Source organism: Poecilia reticulata, linkage group LG4 (genome assembly GCF_000633615.1).
Source record: "Poecilia reticulata strain Guanapo linkage group LG4, Guppy_female_1.0+MT, whole genome shotgun sequence".
Classification (NCBI taxonomy): domain Eukaryota; kingdom Metazoa; phylum Chordata; class Actinopteri; order Cyprinodontiformes; family Poeciliidae; genus Poecilia; species Poecilia reticulata.
Window position 1 is genome coordinate 9826988 of NC_024334.1, and position 21169 is coordinate 9848156.

Below are 21169 nucleotides of genomic sequence, written 5' to 3' on the forward strand. Positions count from 1 at the left end.
AAGGAGAGAAGTCACACTGTGGTAATGAGGTCAGTATAGTGAACGTGCAGCTGAAGTAGTAACAGTATATTCCATGACAGGAGCAACAGGGTACTTGGTGTTCTGTCTGCATTCAGCAAGATATAAACACCAGAAATCACTAAATACCAGCCTAAAGTCCTTCAGTATTTCCCTTTTATTGTGTGATTAACCAGCTAGAAGTGAGTGATTGACTGATAGAGACTTATCACCCCACTCTCCAGTACCGCATAATCAAATGCAGAACACACGTTGGGAATTATTCTGCATTTGTTGCCTTCTGGTTTAGTGCTATAACCAGATAAAGCATTTAATGAGTTTTCTGCTCGAACCTAAGAAGTCTTAGTCGGTCTGTTTAGTCATTTTCAAAGCACACATACGACAGTCATACTGAATAATTAAAAATGGCTTGATGAGTCTTGTCAGATTAAAAGCACCTTTTGAAAATAATAACCTTTAAGTAGCTTTTTGGCATACTTTTCTGTTTTTAAAAGTAAAATGTTTCATTGGTCTGAGGCAATAATCTTTTATCTACATGGGCTTACAGAAGGAAACAACCTAACAAGAGGAGTGAAGCTACATCAACTCAAACTGACTCTTGGTTTACCTGTTTGTAGAGGAGGAAGTATAAGTGAACAGCCTCTGTTCTGGACAGTTTACTTGTCCGTGGCTAAGAATAGCTAATTTTTAGTGTAGCGAACATAGTGTCTGTCCTCCAAAAATGTCATGGATTCTGTTCATCTCCATCTTTCTGATGGGTAAGCTTCTCATTTACTTTCTTCTATTTTTTTTTCCTCAATATTTTGGATTATGTTAATAAAGAAGAAGAGTGCTGTTATACCACAGAACTCATGTTTAGTGTACTGAACAGAGTAAGTCAAAGAGAGACATCATGCTAGTGATACCCCACATGCAACTGGCAGCATTTATGCTAACATTAGCATTTTGACTACAATTTAGCTAAGCTTACCATTGATGCTCATTTTTAGCATCAACACGCTGGTTTCCAACCGATGGCCGCACTTTGGCAGACCCCGTTTAAATTTCTTCAGAAATTTTCTAGTTTCCAAATATATTATTCAGGACCCAGGCCATTGAGTATTATGAGAAATACAAATTTCACAGTGTCCCAATGTGAACCCCTCCATTTGTCCCCCCAAACCAATCTAAATGCAGGGAATCATCTACATACAAGAGTGGGCAAAAATTCAGTCCAGCCCTATGACAAAGCACAAAATAGTCTCCCAATTCTCTGCAACCAGCAGGGGGCACCATGTCCGCATGGATTGAACATGCATAAAAGCAATTGAAAACTTCCTATTGCTTTTATGCAGAACATGTAACAGATAAGTTATATTTGTCTGCCAGAAGGTGGTGTCCCACCCCTTACATTGCCACCCTAGGCAACTGGCCCAAATTCCAACATTCATGTAAAAAAAAAAAACAATGTAACAACAATATACTTGGATTTAATGCTATGCATATTATTTTTAGTTCAAGTTGCTTGTTTACTCATTATTTCTCAAATATTACTTTACCTCAAATGGATAATAGACCACGTTGCTGAAAGTCCTCCCTGCAGTCACGCTTTAGGATTCCAAACTTGTGTTTATTTTGCAATTTGCATTTTTCCATTGAGGATCAGACAAGCCTTGGGTCCTTAGCATTTACAAGTATTTAAGTGTATGTGTGTGGACATTTGACATCCCTCACGTGCCAGCTGAAGGACAAAGGTAAAGTCAGTTGAACGACAACTGCTCCATCTCGTCGCCCTCGGTCCCGCGCTGCGGGTGCAAAGCTGCTTYTGCTTTCATCTCACGCTCGTAAATAAGTCAGAATAACAATGACGAGATTTATAGAAGGTCGGATCCTCTGCCAAGAGCCTCTCTTTCTTCCTGTCATCTGTACCTTATTGAACAGCGAAGTATGCCACCATAAAATACTAGGTCAGGAAAGTCAGTCTGAGCTTTTTAAGATTAAAATCCAACCTATAATCTGAGACACAATGAGCTGCAAATAATAATAGACATAGATTTGATTCTGTTTTTGTTAAGATACTAAATTACAAGTATAAGGGGTATTCACTAATATTCATTGAATGAGAATATACATTCTGATGAGACTTGTTTTTCAAATTACCTTTATCAACATAATAAACATATATTGTATTAAACCCACATTTATGTATTAAAATGTTTTTTACATAACTATCCTCATCTTAAATGTTGTGGCTTAATTAACCATGAGCAGAAAAATAATAGTTAACAAAATTAAAGGCTTTAAAACACCAGTCTGAGCGTTTCTATTCACGTTTAACTTGGTTAATTGAAATAAAATGACTTTCAATCATATTTTAATTTGGTGAACATAGCTTTATATTGGGCTTTTGAAACTCCATGGGGACTTATGCATGCCCAAAATTGTTTATATAAATAAATCAGTGTAACACAAGAGTTTGTAAACAGATAACTACAACCATAAATGTTTTGTAAATCTACATGTTAAATCTCACATCTTTGGCATTTATTTTTAGGTTATTGGTCTCATTTCCAGAAGGGGGAGAAAAACACTCATCTCCATACTTCTCCACTGCAAAAATATTTGTTACTTCAATGATATTTTATATTTAAAAAGTCATGCTGCACTGAAATATTGCTATTTTGAACGAATGACTGAATACCTGAATACAAAATAACACCATCAGTACATTGCCAATGCCTAGATAATATAACATTTCTTTGATTTATCTAAAAACTTAATTTTAAGTAAAACTTTCACATATGTTCTACCTTGCAATTGAGTTAACTTAAATTAAAACTAACAGAGCGACAAAAACATGTCACTTTGGCTCCCTCTATTGGACAGAGTTAAGTACACATTTGAGTGAGGAATATTCTGAAAATTGCATTCTAAGGAGCCTTTTTTTGTTCTACCTTTCATTAGAAAAAACAACCAAAAACATCATTTTATTAGTATAGTCTATTACAGTCCGTTTTTTTTTATTTTTTTATTTATTTTTTTATTCTTGCTATGCCATGACCTGGAAATAGTGTGCAAACTACATACTATTTACAATTTAAAAAGCATATTAAATTAGTTTAATAAGTTCTAAATTGCTCCAACTTTATCTCTCTCCTAATCATATGAAAGTGTACACAACCTCTTCGTCCAAACCCACTGAAAGAGCCCTACCATTATAATCTTACAATTTTTTTTTTTTGCAATTTATAAAAATAAATACTAAAAACATACTAAATATGTCAAGCATGTGTGAATTAAAGGGAGAACATGAAGGGAAATTGTCTTCATGTTCTCACACAGGTCGTTTGGGCTGTAGCTTTTTTGGGATATGGAAAATCGCTGGCATATTTATTCTACCTTTGCAGACCTTTGATAAGAGAATAGAAAATCTTCTTAATTCCCAGCTGCATGGCTTTAATATCAGAGTTGAAATGCTATCTAAGAAATGTAGGGAGATGTATGGAGGTCTGTAGTCCAAAGGTTGTCAGTAGGCTGACATGTTTATCAGTTTTCACTTGTTACTATAGTAACAGTGTAAATTTAACAAATGGAGATTAGGTGTAATCTCTAAGATATGAATAACAGTGACACACCTTTCTGAGGAAATACGGCCAACCTCGGCTCTCTCCTGGATATCAGTGTTTAATTTTCAGTCACCTTACAGTTGGAAATGTTGGAAATAAGATTTGAGTACGAGGAACAGGCTAAAGAATCTTTTGAGATACACATATTTTAAAAGTATGTAATGTCCAGAGAAGTCATGACAAAGTCACTTTAACTGTAATCTACAAGAGTAAACTCTTGATTAATTTACCAGATATTATTAATTTGCATAAGTAATTTACTCAAAATATTTAATTATAATTCTTACATAATGTGTCGTACTCATATGACACAGGTGGCGTACTCATTATGTGCACGACTGTTGGTGTACCCGAACAAGCAGTTGCTGGAGCATCCAACAGTCTGGTGTTAGACTTATCGCAGCTTTGTTACATTTTAAGTATACAGAAGGCAAGGTGCTCATACTATGAAACCGCCTAACACTAGAATATACTCTTCAGCTTCTATGCACCACAAATCTGGAACAAACTTCCAGATAACTGTAAAACAGCTGAAACACTGGGTGCCTTTAAAAATCAACTTAAAATCCACCTGTTTAGAGTTGCTTATGGCTGAATTAGGAGTAGAGTGCCGGTTTTGATGTCTTTGATGTTTTTAATGTTTTTATCTTTACTTTTTATTTCCTTATTCTCACTGTTTATGTTTTAATGAAGATTTTAAGGTGTGAGTACCCTTGTTAGACGGCGTTCTAACTAAAACTGAGGTTTTAATGTTTTTATCTTTTTTTTAAAAAAATCTTTTTCATAATCTTTTTCTCTTTCTCACTGTTTATTCCTGTTTTTATTTTATTTATGTAAAGCACTTTGAAATGCCTTGCCGCTGAAATGTGCTATACAAATAAAATTTGATTGATTGATTATTGTAGGTGCTTTTAAACTCAATGCTTAAAGGTCCAAATAAGATCCCATCATGGTATGAGAGATGCTGCTGGATGCCCACATTAAACGATTCCAAAAACAGGCCACTGTTACACCTGTAGCCATAGTGCTAGATGCCATCTGCCACCACTGAGCATCATGCTAAACCACATTGCGATCTCAATCACCAGGTGCTGGCAATGATGGTTCATCTGGTGACTGCTGACCTAACATTGCTTTAACAAACTGTGAAGATACTCGCTCGCTCTGTAATGCCATGCCAACTCTTTGTGCCATTTTAGACCCCACCTGTGACAGCATCGTTATTGTGAGCTATAGTGACTATCTTTGTGAGACGGGATTTTACTGTGTCGTTTTGTAAGGCAAACAAAGCAGCTTTTTCACCATCTTCTATTTGCAAAAAAAAAAAAAAAAAAGAAAACGACGTCTCTCATTTGGGAGTGGAGCCGTTCCAGTCGAACAAGGTGCACTTGTGACGCAGCTTATCGGCACAGACCTCATTTGGCACAGCTGGCTGCTGTTTCTTCTCTCCACACGACAATAAAGCCGAATGTTTTTGTCACTCGGTGAATCGCGCAGTCACGCGTTCCACCCAAACCGGGGCGGACTGTAGTCCACTACCCCCTGATAAAACGGCAGTCCTATGATCGGCCGTGGTCCAGCGGAAACAAACGTCGGTGTAAGGGGGACTTTTTTATGTCTTTTGCTTTTCCTTTCACTTTCAAGTTTGAGCTACAGCAGCTTGCAACAAGCCCGAGAAAAGGTATATATACTTAAAACAAACAAACAAAAAAAAATAGCTCGTGTATCTGAAATTTATTTCGCGGACGCTCAAAATTACCGTCTGTAGATTCATTTCCGGGTGGGCACAATACCACTTTGAAGCACATTGATATTTTCGATGACGTTATGAGGGTTCTATAGCTAAGCAGCTTTACATTAAGCTATAGCTAAGCAGCTTTACATTAAGAGGTCTTAATACAAGGCCTAGTAGTCTGTGGGAGGGTTAGTGGAACATTTAGGTTTAATATAATGCACAATTGCTGCTCCGCCTACTTTACAGCTATATGATGTGCGAACGTTCTTGTCTTTCTCATTTTTGAGTCTTAGTTTATAAAATCCTTTACAGTTGTCCTAAAATACTTTTACTAGTTTTTTTCCAGGACATTTATATATTGTTTATATTTTTTTAAATAGATGTTTTACTCATTTTATAAGTAAACCAACTTTAACCTGTGTTGTCTTAGAAGTTCCGAGAAGGTATGTAAATTGAGTTGATCAATTTTAAGGTCTTCGTAATTATGGGTAAATTTAAGAATGGGGAAAAAATATTTGATTTTTCAAATTTATTTTCCTCCTTCATTTTGTATCAAACAAATGTAAACTGAAATTGTTTAATTTCTAATTTAATAATGACATATTTTAGTTGGAAAACTTGAGACATCTTTGAAATTTGCAAACAAAACTGAAGTATTTATTCAATTTAAGTGTTTTGTTTTTAATAYGCTAAAAGTGAAAAGTTATAAAAGAACAATTTTCTTGCCTTTTAGCCTCTGGACACTTAATGAAAAAACATTGAATATATTTCCTTGTGCTTTTTTTTGTTTGTGGGTGCAACAGGCAATACAATGACTTGATTTCAATTCACTTGAATTCCTCTATCCTAGCAAAGCCCAACAGCATCAGCCATGGCGGCCAACAGCAACGCAGATTTTGCCCTGGGATTATTCCGTACTCTGAGCCAAGCAAATCCGGCCAGGAACATCTTTGTCTCTCCTTTGAGCATCAGCTCGGCGATGGCAATGGTCTATTTAGGTGCCAAGAGAGACACTGCAACTCAGATGGCAAAGGTAAGGACACCGTCAACTCATCACATGATAGTCCTCTGCAGCTTCTGTCTTTGTCAGCGGCTTTTAAAACACTTTATGCAGAGGGTTTTAAAATGCAGTCAACTCCTCCCTATATTTCCTAAGCATTTGTAAGTTCAGACAGTTATCACCAGTATTACACCAGTTGTGTATCTAAGGTACAAACCGACAGGTGTGTCCTGGGTGAGGCCCTTACTTCATGGAATGAACCTGTACTTTGACCTCATTTAATAACCCTTGGAACAAGCTACGCATTGTTTGCAAAAAAGTTGAACGTTGTAAAAATAACAACATAACAGCTGAAGTTTTTGTACTCAGTTCCTCTGGAAAAACTCCCGCCTGTCAGAAAGTACATTTAAGTCAGATTAATGACCTTTGTGTTTGCCAAGCGTTACTTTTTTTTTTCACTTCCTTATACAGATTTAGATGGAGATGTTAGACATCTTTTTGGTACTATAGCTGCTTAACCCTCCTTTTTTTGTTGTCGTCGTCTTACATTAAGTTTCATGTTCCTCTCCTCATTTCCCTCAGGCCCTCTCATTCACTAGCGGTGAAGGCGTCCATGCAGATTTCCAAAAGCTAAACGCCGACATAAACTCCCCGTCTGCATCGTACATCCTGAAGGTGGCCAACCGTCTTTATGGAGAGACCACGTCTAATTTTCTCCCTGTGAGTTTGCATACATCTGCCCGTCAAACTGATTTTAAAATGTGGCAAAATGAAATTGATTAAGCAATAATCCAATATCCGCAGAAATTCTTGGAAGACACACAAAAGTTCTACCAGGCAGACCTGAAGGCTGTCAATTTCATCGGAAACCCAGAGGACTGCAGAGCTGAGATCAACACCTGGGTGGAGGAGCAGACAGAAAGTAGGAATATTAATATCATTGTAAAACAGTGAATACTGAGTTTTTGTCTCTTGGCTTAGGCTACAGTGTTGGATTGTGTTTTGTCTTTTTTTTTAGACAAGATAAAAGATCTTCTGAAGCCAGGAACAGTTAACAGCATGACAAGACTGGCTCTGGTGAACGCCATCTACTTTAAAGGAAACTGGATGAGCCGTTTTGATGCGGCCAACACCAAGGAGATGCCCTTTAAAGTCAGCCTGGTAAGGTGATTTTCGACGAAGTAGATACTGTAACAGATGTAGAGCAAAGTTTCTTCGACAACAAGTGCTCTGAAAAATAATTGCCGTTTTATGTTTCTTGTGTGTCAGAATGAGACCAAAACAGTCCAGATGATGTACCAGATGAAGAAGCTGCCCTTCAACTATATCCATGACTTGGGACTGCAGATCCTGGAGCTTCCATACGTGGAACAGGAGCTCAGCATGTTCATCCTGCTGCCAGAGTTATCTACAGATGATTCAGACCCTTTGCTGAAGGTACACACCCAGAAATAAAACAGTGAAGGAAACCTAAATGTTGTTTTCAAGCTGCAACTCTAATAGCTAGAGAATGAACAATGTAGTCACCAGATTTACTCCTTTGCAGCTGGAAAATGAGCTGACGCCGGAGAGGCTGGATGAATGGACCAACAGGGCAAACATGGACATCCAAACAGAAATCATCGTCCACCTGCCAAAGTTCAAGCTGGAGGAGGATTACGAACTCAAGGAACATCTGTCCAAGATGGGCATGACGGATGTGTTCTGCCCTGGCAAAGCTGACCTGACAGGCATGAACGAAGACGGGGGCCTCTTCTTGTCTACGGTGGCCCACAAGGCCTTTGTGGATGTGAACGAAGAGGGCACAGAAGCTGCTGCAGCCACAGCTGGCATGGTGTCTTTTTGCATGTTGAGGGAGGAGCACTTCCAAGCAGATCACCCCTTCCTCTTCTTCATCAGGCACAACAAGACCAAGTCCATACTCTTCTTTGGCAGGTTCTCATCTCCTCAAGAGAACTGATGTAATTAATTTGACGCTAAAATAAAAGCTGAAAAAGTTGCCAATTACTTAATCAAATAATCCTTTGCTTTTTGCTAACTTTAAGGAGTAATTGCAATAAAAAAACAGAAATGACACTGTGCTAAACTGTGATTCTTTCAAGAAATGTTTCAAATTATTTTGTTTAACTGTTTTTATATAAAGCATTGTTGAATTAAGTCAAGCGGAACTGAAACTGTTTCATTCAGAAATTTGAACCGGTTTCTTCTGAACAGATCAAAAGTCATAATTAGGTTTCAGATTTATTAAATGATGATCAAAAGTAAACCAAAAATTAACTGAGGTGACCGACAGTGGTAGCTAGAGCTGAGCCAAATGAAAATACTGCTTCAGCAACAAGTTTGGATACAAGAGCATGCATTTTTTTAATCCACCAGAGGACGGCAATAAAAAGTTAATGTTGACCAAGGTTCTTTATAGTTAACTGCTAAACCCATTATTGGATGTGCTAGTACACATCTTCAGTGACATAACTCAGTATTTCCAGTCTTTTAATAACTTTGCCATCACTAAGGTGAACAGTAGATCCTTTCTTGGCAACAAATACAGTGGCCTGGAGGAACCTAATCTATTGATCTACTACAGCCATGTTTAGGATCCATGGTGGCCTAGAACTGTTCATTAACTATGTTAAAYTAAGCAGGTAACTCCTTTATTACTGCCTCTATCTAAACTTTTTACACTCCAGACGCTTATGCTGGATATTATGAGGCAATTCTACCTCACTTCAAAGATTTCGACTTTCGGTTGCAGGCAGAGAGCAGCACAACCTGCAAATAAAACCTCGTTAGGTAAATTTCTAGTTTCAAAAGAAACATTTATTTTGAAGTTAGAAACCGGAAGCGAACATTCACATAGAATTTCGTAGCTTGACACTGTTGGGAGTGTTGTTGGCTAACAGGTAAGAAACTGCTGTTTTACACAATGATTTAACTAACAATTAATGCTATTTTACCTCACCGAGTTGAAATCTGTAGAAACAAGACCGATAATACTTTTTTGTTTCATACATTAGGTTTTAATTATCTAAATTTCTTGGTAATTCATTGCAAAGGAATTAGCTGTGTGCAAGTTTTTGGCTAGCAAGCACAACTTTGGTAAGATCCTGTCTGTCTGGTTTTACTTGTCAGAAATGTACCGAAAACACCAACGACATGTGCAGTACTCTCATTTCTTTAGAGATTAGCCAGGTTATTTTTAACTTTCGGATCACAGTGGTATGATACAAAATATACATTCTTAGATTTTTTTTAAACTTGATTTTAGAAATAACATATTGACATTGTAAGTGATGAGATTTATATCTAAACTTCCCAGGCTAAAATATCTACCTGTAGACTAGTTTGTGTGTCATTTCGATTTTGTTGTCCGGTTTCTAAGGGTTTAGGTATCATTCTAATCACGTTGTCTCCTTTTTATTAATTTGTGATTCCCTGCGTCATACCTTTGTTCAAGCTGGAGGACTTCTTTAGGATTGAGTATTACCTTATCAAGATGGACATGACGGATATGTTGAATTATGATAAACTGAGAAATTAACCAGCTTTATTTTTATTTACTTTTGTCCCCTTGAATGAACTCTGAGGCAAAGTAAGGGGATAAGAAATAAGCAACCAAGTGTCAAAATCATAAAAGAGAAATAACCTTTCAAAAAAACAATGGTTTTTTTGCGTGTATGTGTGATTCTGATCTACATTTGTGGATCAGAAACACACAAATGTTTCTGATCCACAACAGAAACATTGTTTCTGTTTCTGTTGTGGAAACAGAAATAATGTTTTCTGTTTCCGCAGAAAACATTGTGGGAACAGAATAAGTATTTTAATACTTTTTATTATGCTCTAAAGTATTTTTTTAGCATAATAAAAAATACTTTATTAAAATTATTATGCTAATAATACTTTTAGCATTATTGGTTGTTCCATCTGACATTGAAATAATAATTTGGGGGTTTATTTTTGGTCTTATATTTCTCTCCCTGGTGTAGTTTACTGAATGAAACCTTGTTTTCCTTTTGACACTGGCGTTCTTGGGAATTGATTTTGATTTAAAATATCATAACCCATTTTAGGAGGGTTATGCTATCTCTGATAATTATTCATGTGATGTTTCTTTGGTGTCTTCTTGTTTGCTTAGATAAACTCTCAGTGTACTGGTCAGATGAAGGTGTTGGTCACAGGCGGCTCTGGATTGGTGGGGAGAGCCATACGTCACGTTATAGAAGAAGAAGAGGGAGCCAAAAAAGGAGAAGAATGGATATTTCTGTCCTCCAAAGATGCAAACCTGATGTGAGAATCATTGCCTGGTTATGTTTTGTACAGCTTCACACTTTTTCTTTTTTTTAAAAAAAAACAGTCCACATACATTTCAGTGTGCTTCTGGTTTCACAGGAACAAAGAGGAAACACAGGCTGTTTTTGAAAAACATCGGCCCACCCATGTCATCCATCTGGCTGCTATGGTGGGAGGTCTTTTCAAGAACATGAAGCACAACTTGGACTTCTGGGTAGGACACACAATTGATGACTGAAAAAGGACTAACCTTCATAAAGGATGCATCATTTACACCAATAAGCTAAAACAAATTATGGCTCTGCTCAAAATCCATCTAGTAGTAATTGACAGAACAGTTGTAAAATTTGATAATCCTCGGATTTAATGCCAATATGTTCTCAGTGAGCCAATACACAACACTTTATAGCAAAAAGAACATCTAGCAAAATCAAAAACTTTACAATGTTTCAAAACCAAACAATTGAAGAAAATAATGATTAGAATCATTTGGGGTACATCCTGCTAAGCACTATGACTGCATACGCCGTGGCAACAAACCAGCAACAATGTCCAGAACAATTTTATTTAAGAAGTTTGCTTCCTCACTGGTTGCCTCTCTGTTACTTGTCTTTAATTTTTGCAGATTCATGCAGCTTTTTAATCTATGTTCCACAGGATTGTCACAGAATGGTTCCTGTCTTTTTGCTTCCAAACTTGAACTGTCAATATCTGTCATGCAGAGGAACAACGTCTACATCAACGATAATGTGCTGCAGGCGGCACATGAGGTCGGGACTGTTAAGGTTGTTTCCTGTCTATCCACCTGCATTTTCCCCGATAAAACAACATATCCTATCGACGAGACCATGGTAAAAGCTCCCTCTGATACATAATGTTAGAATAAATAATGGATTTTTTCAATGATGACCACACGTTCTTCTGTCTGCAACCAGATCCATAACGGCCCTCCTCATGAGTCCAACTTTGGTTATGCCTATGCTAAAAGGATGATTGATGTTCACAACAGGTCAGTTTTTGGTGCCGTTTTGTAACAACAATAGAACCCCACTTCTTTAAGCAGATAAATTGGGTCTGATTTTCAGTTTATGTGTACATCTCCCAGGGCCTATTACCAGCAACACGGCCGATGCTACACAGCTGTGATTCCCACAAATGTGTTTGGTCCTCATGACAACTTCAGCATCGAGGACGGCCACGTCCTGCCAGGGCTCATACATAAGGCATACATCGCTCAAAGTAAGTCTGCTTTTTAGGAGACTGAGGGCTTAGTATTTGGGAGTTTGGAGGTGAACGTTGAGGGCAGAGACTAAAATTTTGGTGGGATTTTTTTTGGCCAGAGGAGGGGAAGCCCCTGGTGGTCTGGGGTTCAGGCTCTCCTAGAAGACAGTTCATCTACTCTTTGGACTTGGCTCGTCTTTTCCTCTGGGTCCTGAGGGAGTATCCAGAGGTCGACCCAATCATTCTCTCTGGTGAGTTTCAATGCATGGCATGAATTTAAATGGTCAACAGTGACGCTTAGTAATTTGCTGTTTGGTTGCAGTTGGGGAAGAAGATGAGGTCTCCATAAAAGAAGCCGCAGAGGCAGTTGTTGAGTCGTTGAGCTTTAAAGGAGAAGTAGTGGTATCCTTTCAATTAAAGTTGTCTGCTTCTGAAAATTCTCATTTACAGTAGGTAGTGATTCTGTATGCAAAATAGGACAATTTAAAGAAAAAGACAGTGTAACAGCCTGATTTCATGTTTAACATCCTAAAACTAGCACTTGAAATGTAGCAGACACATGAAGGTGAATGATATATTGATTGTTCAAAATATTATGTAGTAATGGAAAAAATAATGCTTCACTGTGGTAAAACAGTGGTTTGTTTAGATAGTAGTGTAATTTTCAGCCTCGTTTGATTTCCGCAACAAGTTTTCTTCTAATACTGATATTTTAAATGTTCAATGATATATACTACTGACATATCAATGGGTTAAACATTGTGATTTTTTTTGTGCTCGACTCAATAACTTCCAATTTCTTTGACTCATAATATCCAGTATGACACCAGTAAAGCAGATGGTCAGTTTAAGAAGACTGCCAGTAATGCAAAACTACGTCAGTACCTGCCAGACTTCAAATTCACACCCTTCAGACAAGGTAAGATCATATCCTTCTGTTTTGCATGCATTTGCTAAAGTAAGTAACTGTGTCATGACATGTCTTCTTGTTTTCACTTGTAGCTTTAAAAGAAACATGCGATTGGTTTGTTGCCAATTATGACACCGTCCGGAAGTAAGATGACCCCTGAACCTGTTGGCATCAAAGCTGTACATTGAATGACCATTTCTGTTAAAAAAAACAACATAAAAACAAAAAAAAAGAAAACTGGTGGGGTCAACAGTGGAGTGTTACAGGATACTATTGTGTGCAGAAAGTAGTGAGCCAATAGTTATGTCTGATAATCATTGAAAAGCTTTGTAGTTTCAAGTTAGACTCCAGGACCAAACTGTAACATGACGTTTTAGATGCTTCCTTCCCGTTTTTTTTTTAGTTGATTTCAGTTGCAGCTTTTTTTTTTTTGAAATATGTCATTTTCATCTTTTTGTTTTCAAATGTGTTTTGAGTTTGTATTTTACAAGTTATATCCCTTTTCTTATTCAAAGAAATACAGTAAAGCATGAAAAAAAGAAAAATCATGAAAGTTCCCTAAACATTGATGGAGCACATATCAAAGGCCATAACTGCTTGTGATAAAATTAAATTCTGGTAGATTTTAGGAAGACTTTCCAATTTCTGTTCTGGTTCTGAAGAGCATTTTGCTGACATTCACAGGCACCAGAACAATAAATAATATCAAGCCAAGCTGTGGTTGTGTAAAATGTAATAGTAGTGAATGGAAACAGCTGAAAGTTTCACTTTTATAAACATAAGTCAGGGTTTTACTTTCAGGGGTGGGACTTTACAAACATTGTAGCTGTCATCGTTACTCAAGAGCCTTATTCACACTTTTTCACAATCCTTGCAAAGGATTCTTTTTGGTTCAGGAAATGTATACTCTTCTCTTGGCTTCAATGAAGGTCAGCCACTTCTGCTGCATAGGTTCTTTGAGAAAAATCAAGATTACTCACTTTGCTCCAAGTTCCAGATGAAATGTCAACCATATAAAAAAGAAGCATTCCACTTTACAATCAGGAGCTCTTTGTAAAAGTTTTTTTTTTTTTTTTTTTTAGAAAAAATAAAGGTGGATTGATTTACATTTTGTATTGAGTTTATTCCCCCCTCCCTTCTCACCTGTGAAAATGTAATATTTCCTTGTTACACAAGTGGTGACAAAGTGCTAGAATCGGTTAATATAAATGATGAGCATAAGTGTGAATGATAAAACAGTTTATTAAAAAAAAAGACAAGATTTTCAATGTGTGGTTTGAATTTATTAAATACTGACAAATGGTTTAAATCTGTACTGCCTGCAACCTTTTAATTTCAGAAAAATACATCTGAAATAATTTATATATAAAAAAAAAAAAAGTAAAAATTCTATATCTAGTGACAAACATTTAAAATTTCTACAAATGTAGTGTAATAAAAAAACTGCTGTAAACAGTTTTTGGAGCAACGGCTCCAGCTAACATAAAATGTCTCAACGTTCAACATGTTGGGAGTGAACATAAGAACTGTGTCCCCCATCATGGACGCGGCAGAACTCCTGTCCTGGAACTGCCTTTTTCTTGCAGGCTTTCCCTGCTTTTGTGATTCCATTACACAGGAAACGGCCCGACAAAGAACTGCCACAGAAATCAGAGAGAGGAATGAGGCCATTCTCAGACTTTACTGGGTTACAGTAAACAAACTAAACATTGTGTAGTATTACATCAGCAGTCATGGCAATGTTTGGTACGGTTGTGAAAATTATTCCTTAAAATTTATGAGTATTTCCTTTTCATGCAAGTACAAAAAACTGGAGCCATGTCTATGCGTTTACAGTACCAAATACCATAATTGGTATTCAGCATTGTGCAGTACTTGTTTAGAGTAAAATTAGGTTTAAAATTAACATATCCATTGGGAAAATATATAATTTCACATTAGAATTTAGGATGAAGACATTTGTCTTTGTTCTGTAATAGTAAAAAAAAATGTCTGATTGATGGATCTTGTGATGATTTACTCCATGAATATTTAATTGACAGTGTTAGTGTTTTTCTTCAATATTAGGAGTAGAGCTATGTGAACACACCAGCATTTAAAATCCCTAAAATAATTTAGAAAGTGACCATTCTAGACTGACCAGCATGTTTAAAGTATAAAAATGAAAACATTTCCAGAATTTGAGAAGCAAATATCTCATACATTCAAACCACTAACCTGTTAGTGATAATCGATGGAGTAGGACTTGCACTTCTAGAGTCTCTGCCAAAATCATGAGACTCATTCGTTGCATCAAAAACTCCTCCCGTGATTTTCTGAGGGATGTCATCAACTAGAGCCTGTAATGCGATTAGAATGGGTCAAATGATGACTCATGAAATGCTGAACTTTGTTACCTTTAGACAGAAAATGACAAGTTAATAAGTTCACCCTTGATAAAAGTTCGTGGGATATCAGCCTGGGAGTGGACTGATTCGGTGTTCTAAATGTTGGTAGGAAGTTGGGCTCTGGAACGGGTCTCCTCGGAGGGGGAGATACTGCTGATATGCCAAGTTCACCTGAAAACAAATATAAAAATAAAATAATAAAAGTTAATCCATTACAGTGAATCTTTTCTACTGAACGTCAGGTTTCATTTTTTTACCTGATAAAAAGCTGTCATGATTCAACAAGTTGTCTCGCTCAAATAAGTCGCTTTTTTCACATCTGAAAGTTTAGATTAAAATTTACAACATGAAGAATTTAGAGGCGCAGTAATTTATTAACATCAAGATTTGAAATGCAAAGTACAAAGTGATCTGTAACTTTTTGAGAAAATTAACTTTATTCAAATAGAATTTTGTACAGTTTCCAAAAGCTTCAAATAAAGGTGAAATATACAAACCTTTCTGGTGTAGATGATGGTGGACCCAACATCGTGTGCTTCTTAGGCTCCATGACATTGCATGGACCAAGCAGCGATGGTGGAACTGGTTCTTCTTTGCTTGGCACACAAGCCCAAAGACCAGTCACAAACCAGTGACCTACAGACACAAAGGAAACCGTTATAAATGTACTTGGAAGCCTCATATTCGACTTGTGCCTGGTCTGGTGAAGCCAATACCCAGGGAAAGAGTCAGCAGCAGCACAGTGAGGCTGGTGAGGTCCAGCGCCGGCTGCTGGTTGACCTCAGCCACTGCATTGAGGGGAACCATGAGCAGCAGCATGGCTCTGGAGAAACCCGGACAGTGCAGGAACGTCAGAAGGACTGCACACAATACGAAGTAGGCCGTGTGTGCAACACAGGTCCACATAGCAGTCAGACTTAAACCTGCAAAAAGAAGAAACCCAAAACTTTCACGCAAACATTTTGTAATTTCAAACTAAATCCTTCGGCATTCACTTTGCTCTGGTAATTCAAAGCATTAAAATAAAGGTTTCTACACTTTGAATTTTAAATCAATTTCTTTAATGACTCTCCAATAAGAATCAATCAACTGAGGGGAAAATATATTCCAGTTGAAAATCTCAGAACAACTTTGATCATTTTACTTCAAATTTATTCTCTTTTTGGTGGAAAAACCAAACAATATAACAAGTCGGTGAATGATTTATTTACTGACAAGTGAACAACAAGTCATTGTTGTATAATTGTGGAATTATACATCAAAGCATAATTCCACAATCCAATTCTTTACAGTCAAAGCATGACATATTTCCTCTGATTCAAACTTCTTATCTTATACTCATAGACATGAGTGAAGTTTAATTTGCCAAACTCACCTGCCCAGCCCAGGTAGCTCTGAATCACGTGAAGCTTCTCCTCTATCCGAACCTCCATGTTGTCCAGATAATGCAGCATGACTCCCAGTGTGCTGTTCATGCGCTCCAGTTTGTTCATCAGGTCAGTGTAGTATTGGGARGTCTGGTCCTGGTACTGCAGAAACTCAGACATGCTGTGGTCTGTCGATTCACAGCAGCAGACACTTAGAAATCAATGCAGCTCAGTCGTTTACTGCGATTAGAAAAATGGTGTGAAGTTGATCTGATACCAATTTTCTGGTAGATATCCTGAGCTTGGTGCCTGACCTCTGCAAGGTCATCAGTGATTGCTTTGTGGCCATCTTGGACCTCTGAGCTTTGGATCTGCAGATGTTCGCTCACGTTTTCTAACAGAAAAGAAAACCATTTGAAACTGCTCCTTTCAATTAACATGAAGTTAAATCCCTTTGTCATTCAGATGAATGGGTGACTTATAGGGATTAAAAGATACAACTACAAGTGTTTGATTCTTCAGTGTTTTCTCATAGCATAGAGTGGTTTAGCACAAACTACTGGTAGTTTTGCCAGATTGAGTTCACTGTAGTTAGCTTATAAAACACACCCATTCTTTTAGTGATTCCCTGAATGAGTTGGGCGACCAGCTCCTGTCCAGAGGCAATGAGGGCCTTTTCCTGACCAAGACGTTCCAGGTTTTCTCTCAGTGAACCCTCCATCTGCTCCTGGCCCTCATGCAGTTTGCCCTGTTGAGCATGGAGGGCGCCATGGCCCTCCAGCAGCTTGTCGAGAGAAGCTGCAGTCAGTTCCTTCAGCTCCAGCTGTCCAACCTGCATCAAAAAAAACAGCACAAGAAACTCAGGATCTGGCATCCCAAAGCAAAGAGTAGAAATGTTAGCTTTTGGGACACACAAAACTCAACCTTCAGGTCTTTCATTGCATCTAACTGGCTTGTTGCCGTGGAGATGAGAGAATTGACTGTAAGCTCTGCTCGGCGGCGAAACAGCTGCTGGCGAGCTGCGTAGCAAACTGAGCGTGCTCTGTTGCTCACTATGTGGTAGGCGTTCCAGGTGTCCGGGTCCATATCTGCTGTGCATTCTTTAATGGTCTGAAACAACAAAAACGCCGTTACAAAACTTTCCAAATTGTTACATGGGGAAAGAAAACTTTTTGTAAAAAATAAATCTCATTTCACAATATTACCATTTCCTGAGTACATGGGAAGGACCGGCGCCCTTCGATCTCCGCCTGGCAGTTAAACAGTTCCACTCCGAGCTTGGCGAGATTTTCCTCAGAGAGGCTTTCACAGCTTGCCCTCAAACGAGCAACCACCTGCAGACATGTCCAATGCTTCAATACGCTTTTCCTTCCTCTTATTTGCTTCCTCAAGTTAAATTCCAAGTCTTTGGAATCCGTTTCACATTTCTGAGTCATTCCCAAATAAACATGTAAATTGTTTCTTCAATCACGCAGATCTTTCTGTATTTTGGAGGAGTGTTTAAGAAAGTTTGTCACTGACATTTACTGGTAATAGTGAATCAGGTCGGGTTGCAATTTACAAGAGATTAAAAAGCAGACTCAATCCTTTGCATAATAATAAGATGGACAGTGGGTCAGTCTAATTATTAAGGGGGTTTTTTGTGCATCACCCTTGTTCCTCTCCAAGCAATTTCCTTTTCTTACAAGAAAAGTAATTTTATGAAAATGAACTATGGAGGAAATCCACATTTACCCTGTAGTGGCAGCTATCCAGAGGGCTCAAATCCAGCTGCTTCGCCTCAGCCAGAAACTTCTCGTCTGAAGTCACCATTTCAAACTGAGCATCCTTCGCTAGGATCGCTGGAGCTACGGGAGGGGGAGCTGTCGCAGGGGGAGGCTGCGGGGTCCTCAACCATTCAAAGAGCCCACTGGCTGCAGGCCAGGCCAGCATGCAGACCGTAACCAGCAGGAGCAGACGCTGGATCAGAAGGCGGCCCATATCTGGATCAGAACATGGATAGAGAGATTAAACTGCATTTTTCCTCACAGACTCAAATGTCTTGTGGTTTTATAGACCTCTTACTTTATTTAGAAGTCATTCAAAGAAATTACATCGTCTAATCCGACTAGAGATTTTTTTATATTAAACAAAATCCTTACTAAACATGCAATATTCACTCCAACAGTATTTATTTTAGCAAATTAACTTGATCCATTAACGTGATGCAGATGAAATAAACAAAAAAAAAGGGTTATTGTCATTTGAGGAATGGTAACTGAACAAACTCAGTTACCATTGCTTAATAATTATTAATGCTTAATAATTTCACATAGTTTCTTATTTTTAATTAAGCAATTACTCTGGGCTAGCTGCAACAGTGTACTGCATCACACCGCCCTAAAGGTGTGCCACACCTCAGAAACTACTTTAGGTCTTGAGGTTGAAGCATGCCTCAGAAAACAGTCTCATTTATACAAAGCAGGAAATGCATTTAGAGTCCTCTCGGTGATGCTGGCATTGGAAACACCACATACTTTGGCTACTGTTATGCATGAAAATGGTAATAAGGTAAACTTTCTAATCAGCTTTAAAAAGATGTAGGAGTAGTGCATATGCCTTGGTTACAAGAATAGCAGGTTAGACTGGAAACTTAACACTGACACTTTAAACAAAACACAATATACTCTACAGTGAAAGAAAAAAAAATTGCATAACCTCCAAGTGGAGTATGTTTGTTTTATAGACCATGTGGTTCACTAGAGGAACACATTTAAATTTTAAAAATAGCTCCAATTCAGCTAAACCCAAAAATATTTTACAATAAATCATTCTGTGACAGACAACATAAATTACCAGTTAAAAAAAATTAAATGCACAATTTACATTTGAAAGCCAACTGATTTACACTCTCTGATTACAGGTGAAAGCTGTCATGCGGCTTTAATGTAGGTAATTGTATTTATATAGCACATTTTTAGCAACAAGGCAAATCAAAGTGCTTTACATGAATTAAAATACAAACAAATTAACAAACCAACGGAAAAAGCAAAGGAAGAAAGATAAATCTAATAATGTTGATAATCCCATTCCAGTTCTGGGTTGCTGGGTAGTTTTTCTGGATTCTAAATTACTTTAGAAACCCGTCCTGGGTTTCTAAAGTAAAAGTGAATAGGTATCACGATAGTTTAAACTCATGAATCCAAATATGCGAATTTGACATAAAATGAGGCGTTTTCTATACTAAAATGATCTCAATGTTGATTATTGACTGTAGATGGCGACAAAGACGGATCAATCATTATGAAAGTAACGTCTGAAGAACGGAAGACAGCTTTCTAAATGTATTTTCTCTTCCTGCTAAGCGATTCTAAAGAGAAAAAGCTTTTGTAGTAGCCGAGATTAAATAAAAAATAAATAAAACTTAATTCGGTTGCTTATTAAGACCAAGGGTAGGAGGCTTGCCCAGGCATGTCTGCTCACTAAGAAGCACCAACTATACACTTGTTTACAAATGATATTTTCTCTTTTTTTTTAGCAAATACTTTTGTGTAACCATACAACAGCAAACATCTAAAATGACAGTGTTTATTTTCTTGATAATTTATACAAACAATAATTATATATATATATATATATATATATATTGCCGTATCATTCATTTGAAAGAAAGGATCATGTGAAAAAATAAAACGAACATACACTTAAAGAACATGCAAAATACCTTAGTTTGGAGGAAACTCCTGCAGAAAAAAGCCACCACTCTGGAGATCCCACAGGCAATGACAGCTGATGGAGATGAAGGCTAAATTTTCTCTACGGTCAGGCAACCAATCATATTTGTCGCATTTTTCAACGATGCCTTTATAGGTGCGCTCAATTTGTTTTTCGGCATAAACGACAAACTGCGGGGCAAAATACTGCCAAGGCCGTGTGTCAGACGACGCTCGTTGCACCGCCCGACTCTGTCGGGAGGGCGGATAGATGAAATCAAACAAACTCACAAGTCAAATGGAAACGGCAGTTAATTTGAATGTGCTGAATCTTTAGAATCAGTAAAATAATCCGTTCTGAAGATCCGTTCACTGGAACCCACTGTTCATTCGTCCAGAGTGAAACAGCGCCTCGTCCAGCACAGTGTGTAGCTTGCTCAGTTTTTTCAAGCTAAGTGCTAATGTTGTAGCAAGTAGTGATGGGCAAATGAAGCCTCATGAAGCAATGAAGCTTCCCAGCCTTTTGCTTTGCAAAAAGGTTCATTACTCGATGCTTCATTCATGACTCACTAGTGACATCTGCTGGTGAAACTAACAGCCTGTTCACTCAGTTGGATCATACTTCCAAAAATTTGTAAATGCAATATTGTCACAATGTTTTTGTAAAGCAGTGCACAAGTGTCCCAAAAGAGGGTGCTGTTGGGACCATCGCAATCCTGGCATTTTTGTCCTGCCGGGGACACCGTAGTGCAGGGGATTTTTGTGCGCGAACTGCTGTATTCCTTACAGTGTGTTTACTGCCTGTAAGGTAAGCAGTAGCTCCGCTAGCCCGGTGTAAAAAATGAACATTATATATTTCTATTGGTTCAGATTGCCAGTTAGGCATACATTACATTTTCTTTCTGGTGATGTTTGATTGTTTTGTGATGCTTGATTGTTTTGTG

General features: G+C 37.7%; 3 protein-coding genes across 6 annotated transcripts; 2 read left to right on the plus strand and 1 right to left on the minus strand.

Moving 5' to 3' along the window:
* The first annotated feature begins 4954 nt into the window (after positions 1-4954).
* On the plus strand, positions 4955-8434 carry serpinb1 (serpin peptidase inhibitor, clade B (ovalbumin), member 1). 3 transcript variants are annotated; one of them, XM_008406701.2, is made up of 7 exons: positions 4955-5220; positions 6209-6391; positions 6941-7078; positions 7163-7280; positions 7377-7519; positions 7628-7795; positions 7905-8434. In XM_008406701.2, exons 1-7 carry the CDS (start codon positions 5185-5187, stop codon positions 8316-8318), a joined length of 1200 nt encoding a protein of 399 aa, XP_008404923.1. In that variant the 5' UTR covers positions 4955-5184; the 3' UTR covers positions 8319-8434. The 3 variants fall into 3 exon arrangements, with proteins under 3 accessions (XP_008404923.1, XP_008404922.1, XP_017159705.1); XM_008406700.2 differs by having other exon boundaries at positions 4956-5304; XM_017304216.1 differs by lacking the exon at positions 4955-5220 and adding an exon at positions 5716-5801.
* A 754-nt stretch (positions 8435-9188) lies between these two features.
* On the plus strand, positions 9189-13851 carry LOC103463386 (GDP-L-fucose synthase). Of its 2 annotated transcripts, none has more exons than XM_008406698.1 (10): positions 9189-9258; positions 10494-10645; positions 10748-10862; positions 11371-11499; positions 11584-11657; positions 11754-11887; positions 11989-12120; positions 12192-12271; positions 12689-12788; positions 12872-13851. In XM_008406698.1, exons 2-10 carry the CDS (start codon positions 10518-10520, stop codon positions 12925-12927), a joined length of 948 nt encoding a protein of 315 aa, XP_008404920.1. In that variant the 5' UTR covers positions 9189-9258; positions 10494-10517; the 3' UTR covers positions 12928-13851. The 2 variants fall into 2 exon arrangements, with proteins under 2 accessions (XP_008404920.1, XP_008404918.1); XM_008406696.2 differs by lacking the exon at positions 9189-9258 and adding an exon at positions 9493-9574.
* Positions 13852-14003: 152 nt separating this feature from the next.
* Positions 14004-20341, minus strand: bmb (brambleberry). Its single transcript, XM_008406695.1, has 13 exons — positions 20237-20341; positions 18268-18515; positions 17739-17867; positions 17458-17643; positions 17143-17365; positions 16811-16927; positions 16542-16721; positions 15883-16089; positions 15664-15802; positions 15424-15485; positions 15210-15337; positions 14997-15118; positions 14004-14416 (listed from the first exon to the last, which is right to left on the minus strand). The coding sequence occupies exons 2-13, from the start codon at positions 18511-18513 to the stop codon at positions 14272-14274; spliced, it is 1884 nt and encodes a 627-aa protein (XP_008404917.1). The 5' UTR covers positions 18514-18515; positions 20237-20341; the 3' UTR covers positions 14004-14271.
* Between the last annotated feature and the right edge of the window lie 828 nt (positions 20342-21169).

Bases quoted from the DNA above. Each gene is read 5' to 3' on its own strand.
- serpinb1 (XM_008406700.2), top strand. From the start codon at position 5,185: ATGATCGGCCGTGGTCCAGCGGAAACAAACGTCGGTGTAAGGGGGACT. The intron at 5,305-6,208 runs GTATATATACTT...CCTCTATCCTAG, and splicing joins TGCAACAAGCCCGAGAAAAG to CAAAGCCCAACAGCATCAGC. The intron at 7,281-7,376 runs GTAGGAATATTA...CTTTTTTTTTAG, and splicing joins GGTGGAGGAGCAGACAGAAA to ACAAGATAAAAGATCTTCTG.
- LOC103463386 (XM_008406696.2), top strand. From the start codon at position 9,512: ATGTGCAGTACTCTCATTTCTTTAGAGATTAGCCAGGTTATTTTTAAC. The intron at 11,888-11,988 runs GTAAGTCTGCTT...TTTTTTGGCCAG, and splicing joins TAAGGCATACATCGCTCAAA to AGGAGGGGAAGCCCCTGGTG. The intron at 12,121-12,191 runs GTGAGTTTCAAT...GTTTGGTTGCAG, and splicing joins CGACCCAATCATTCTCTCTG to TTGGGGAAGAAGATGAGGTC.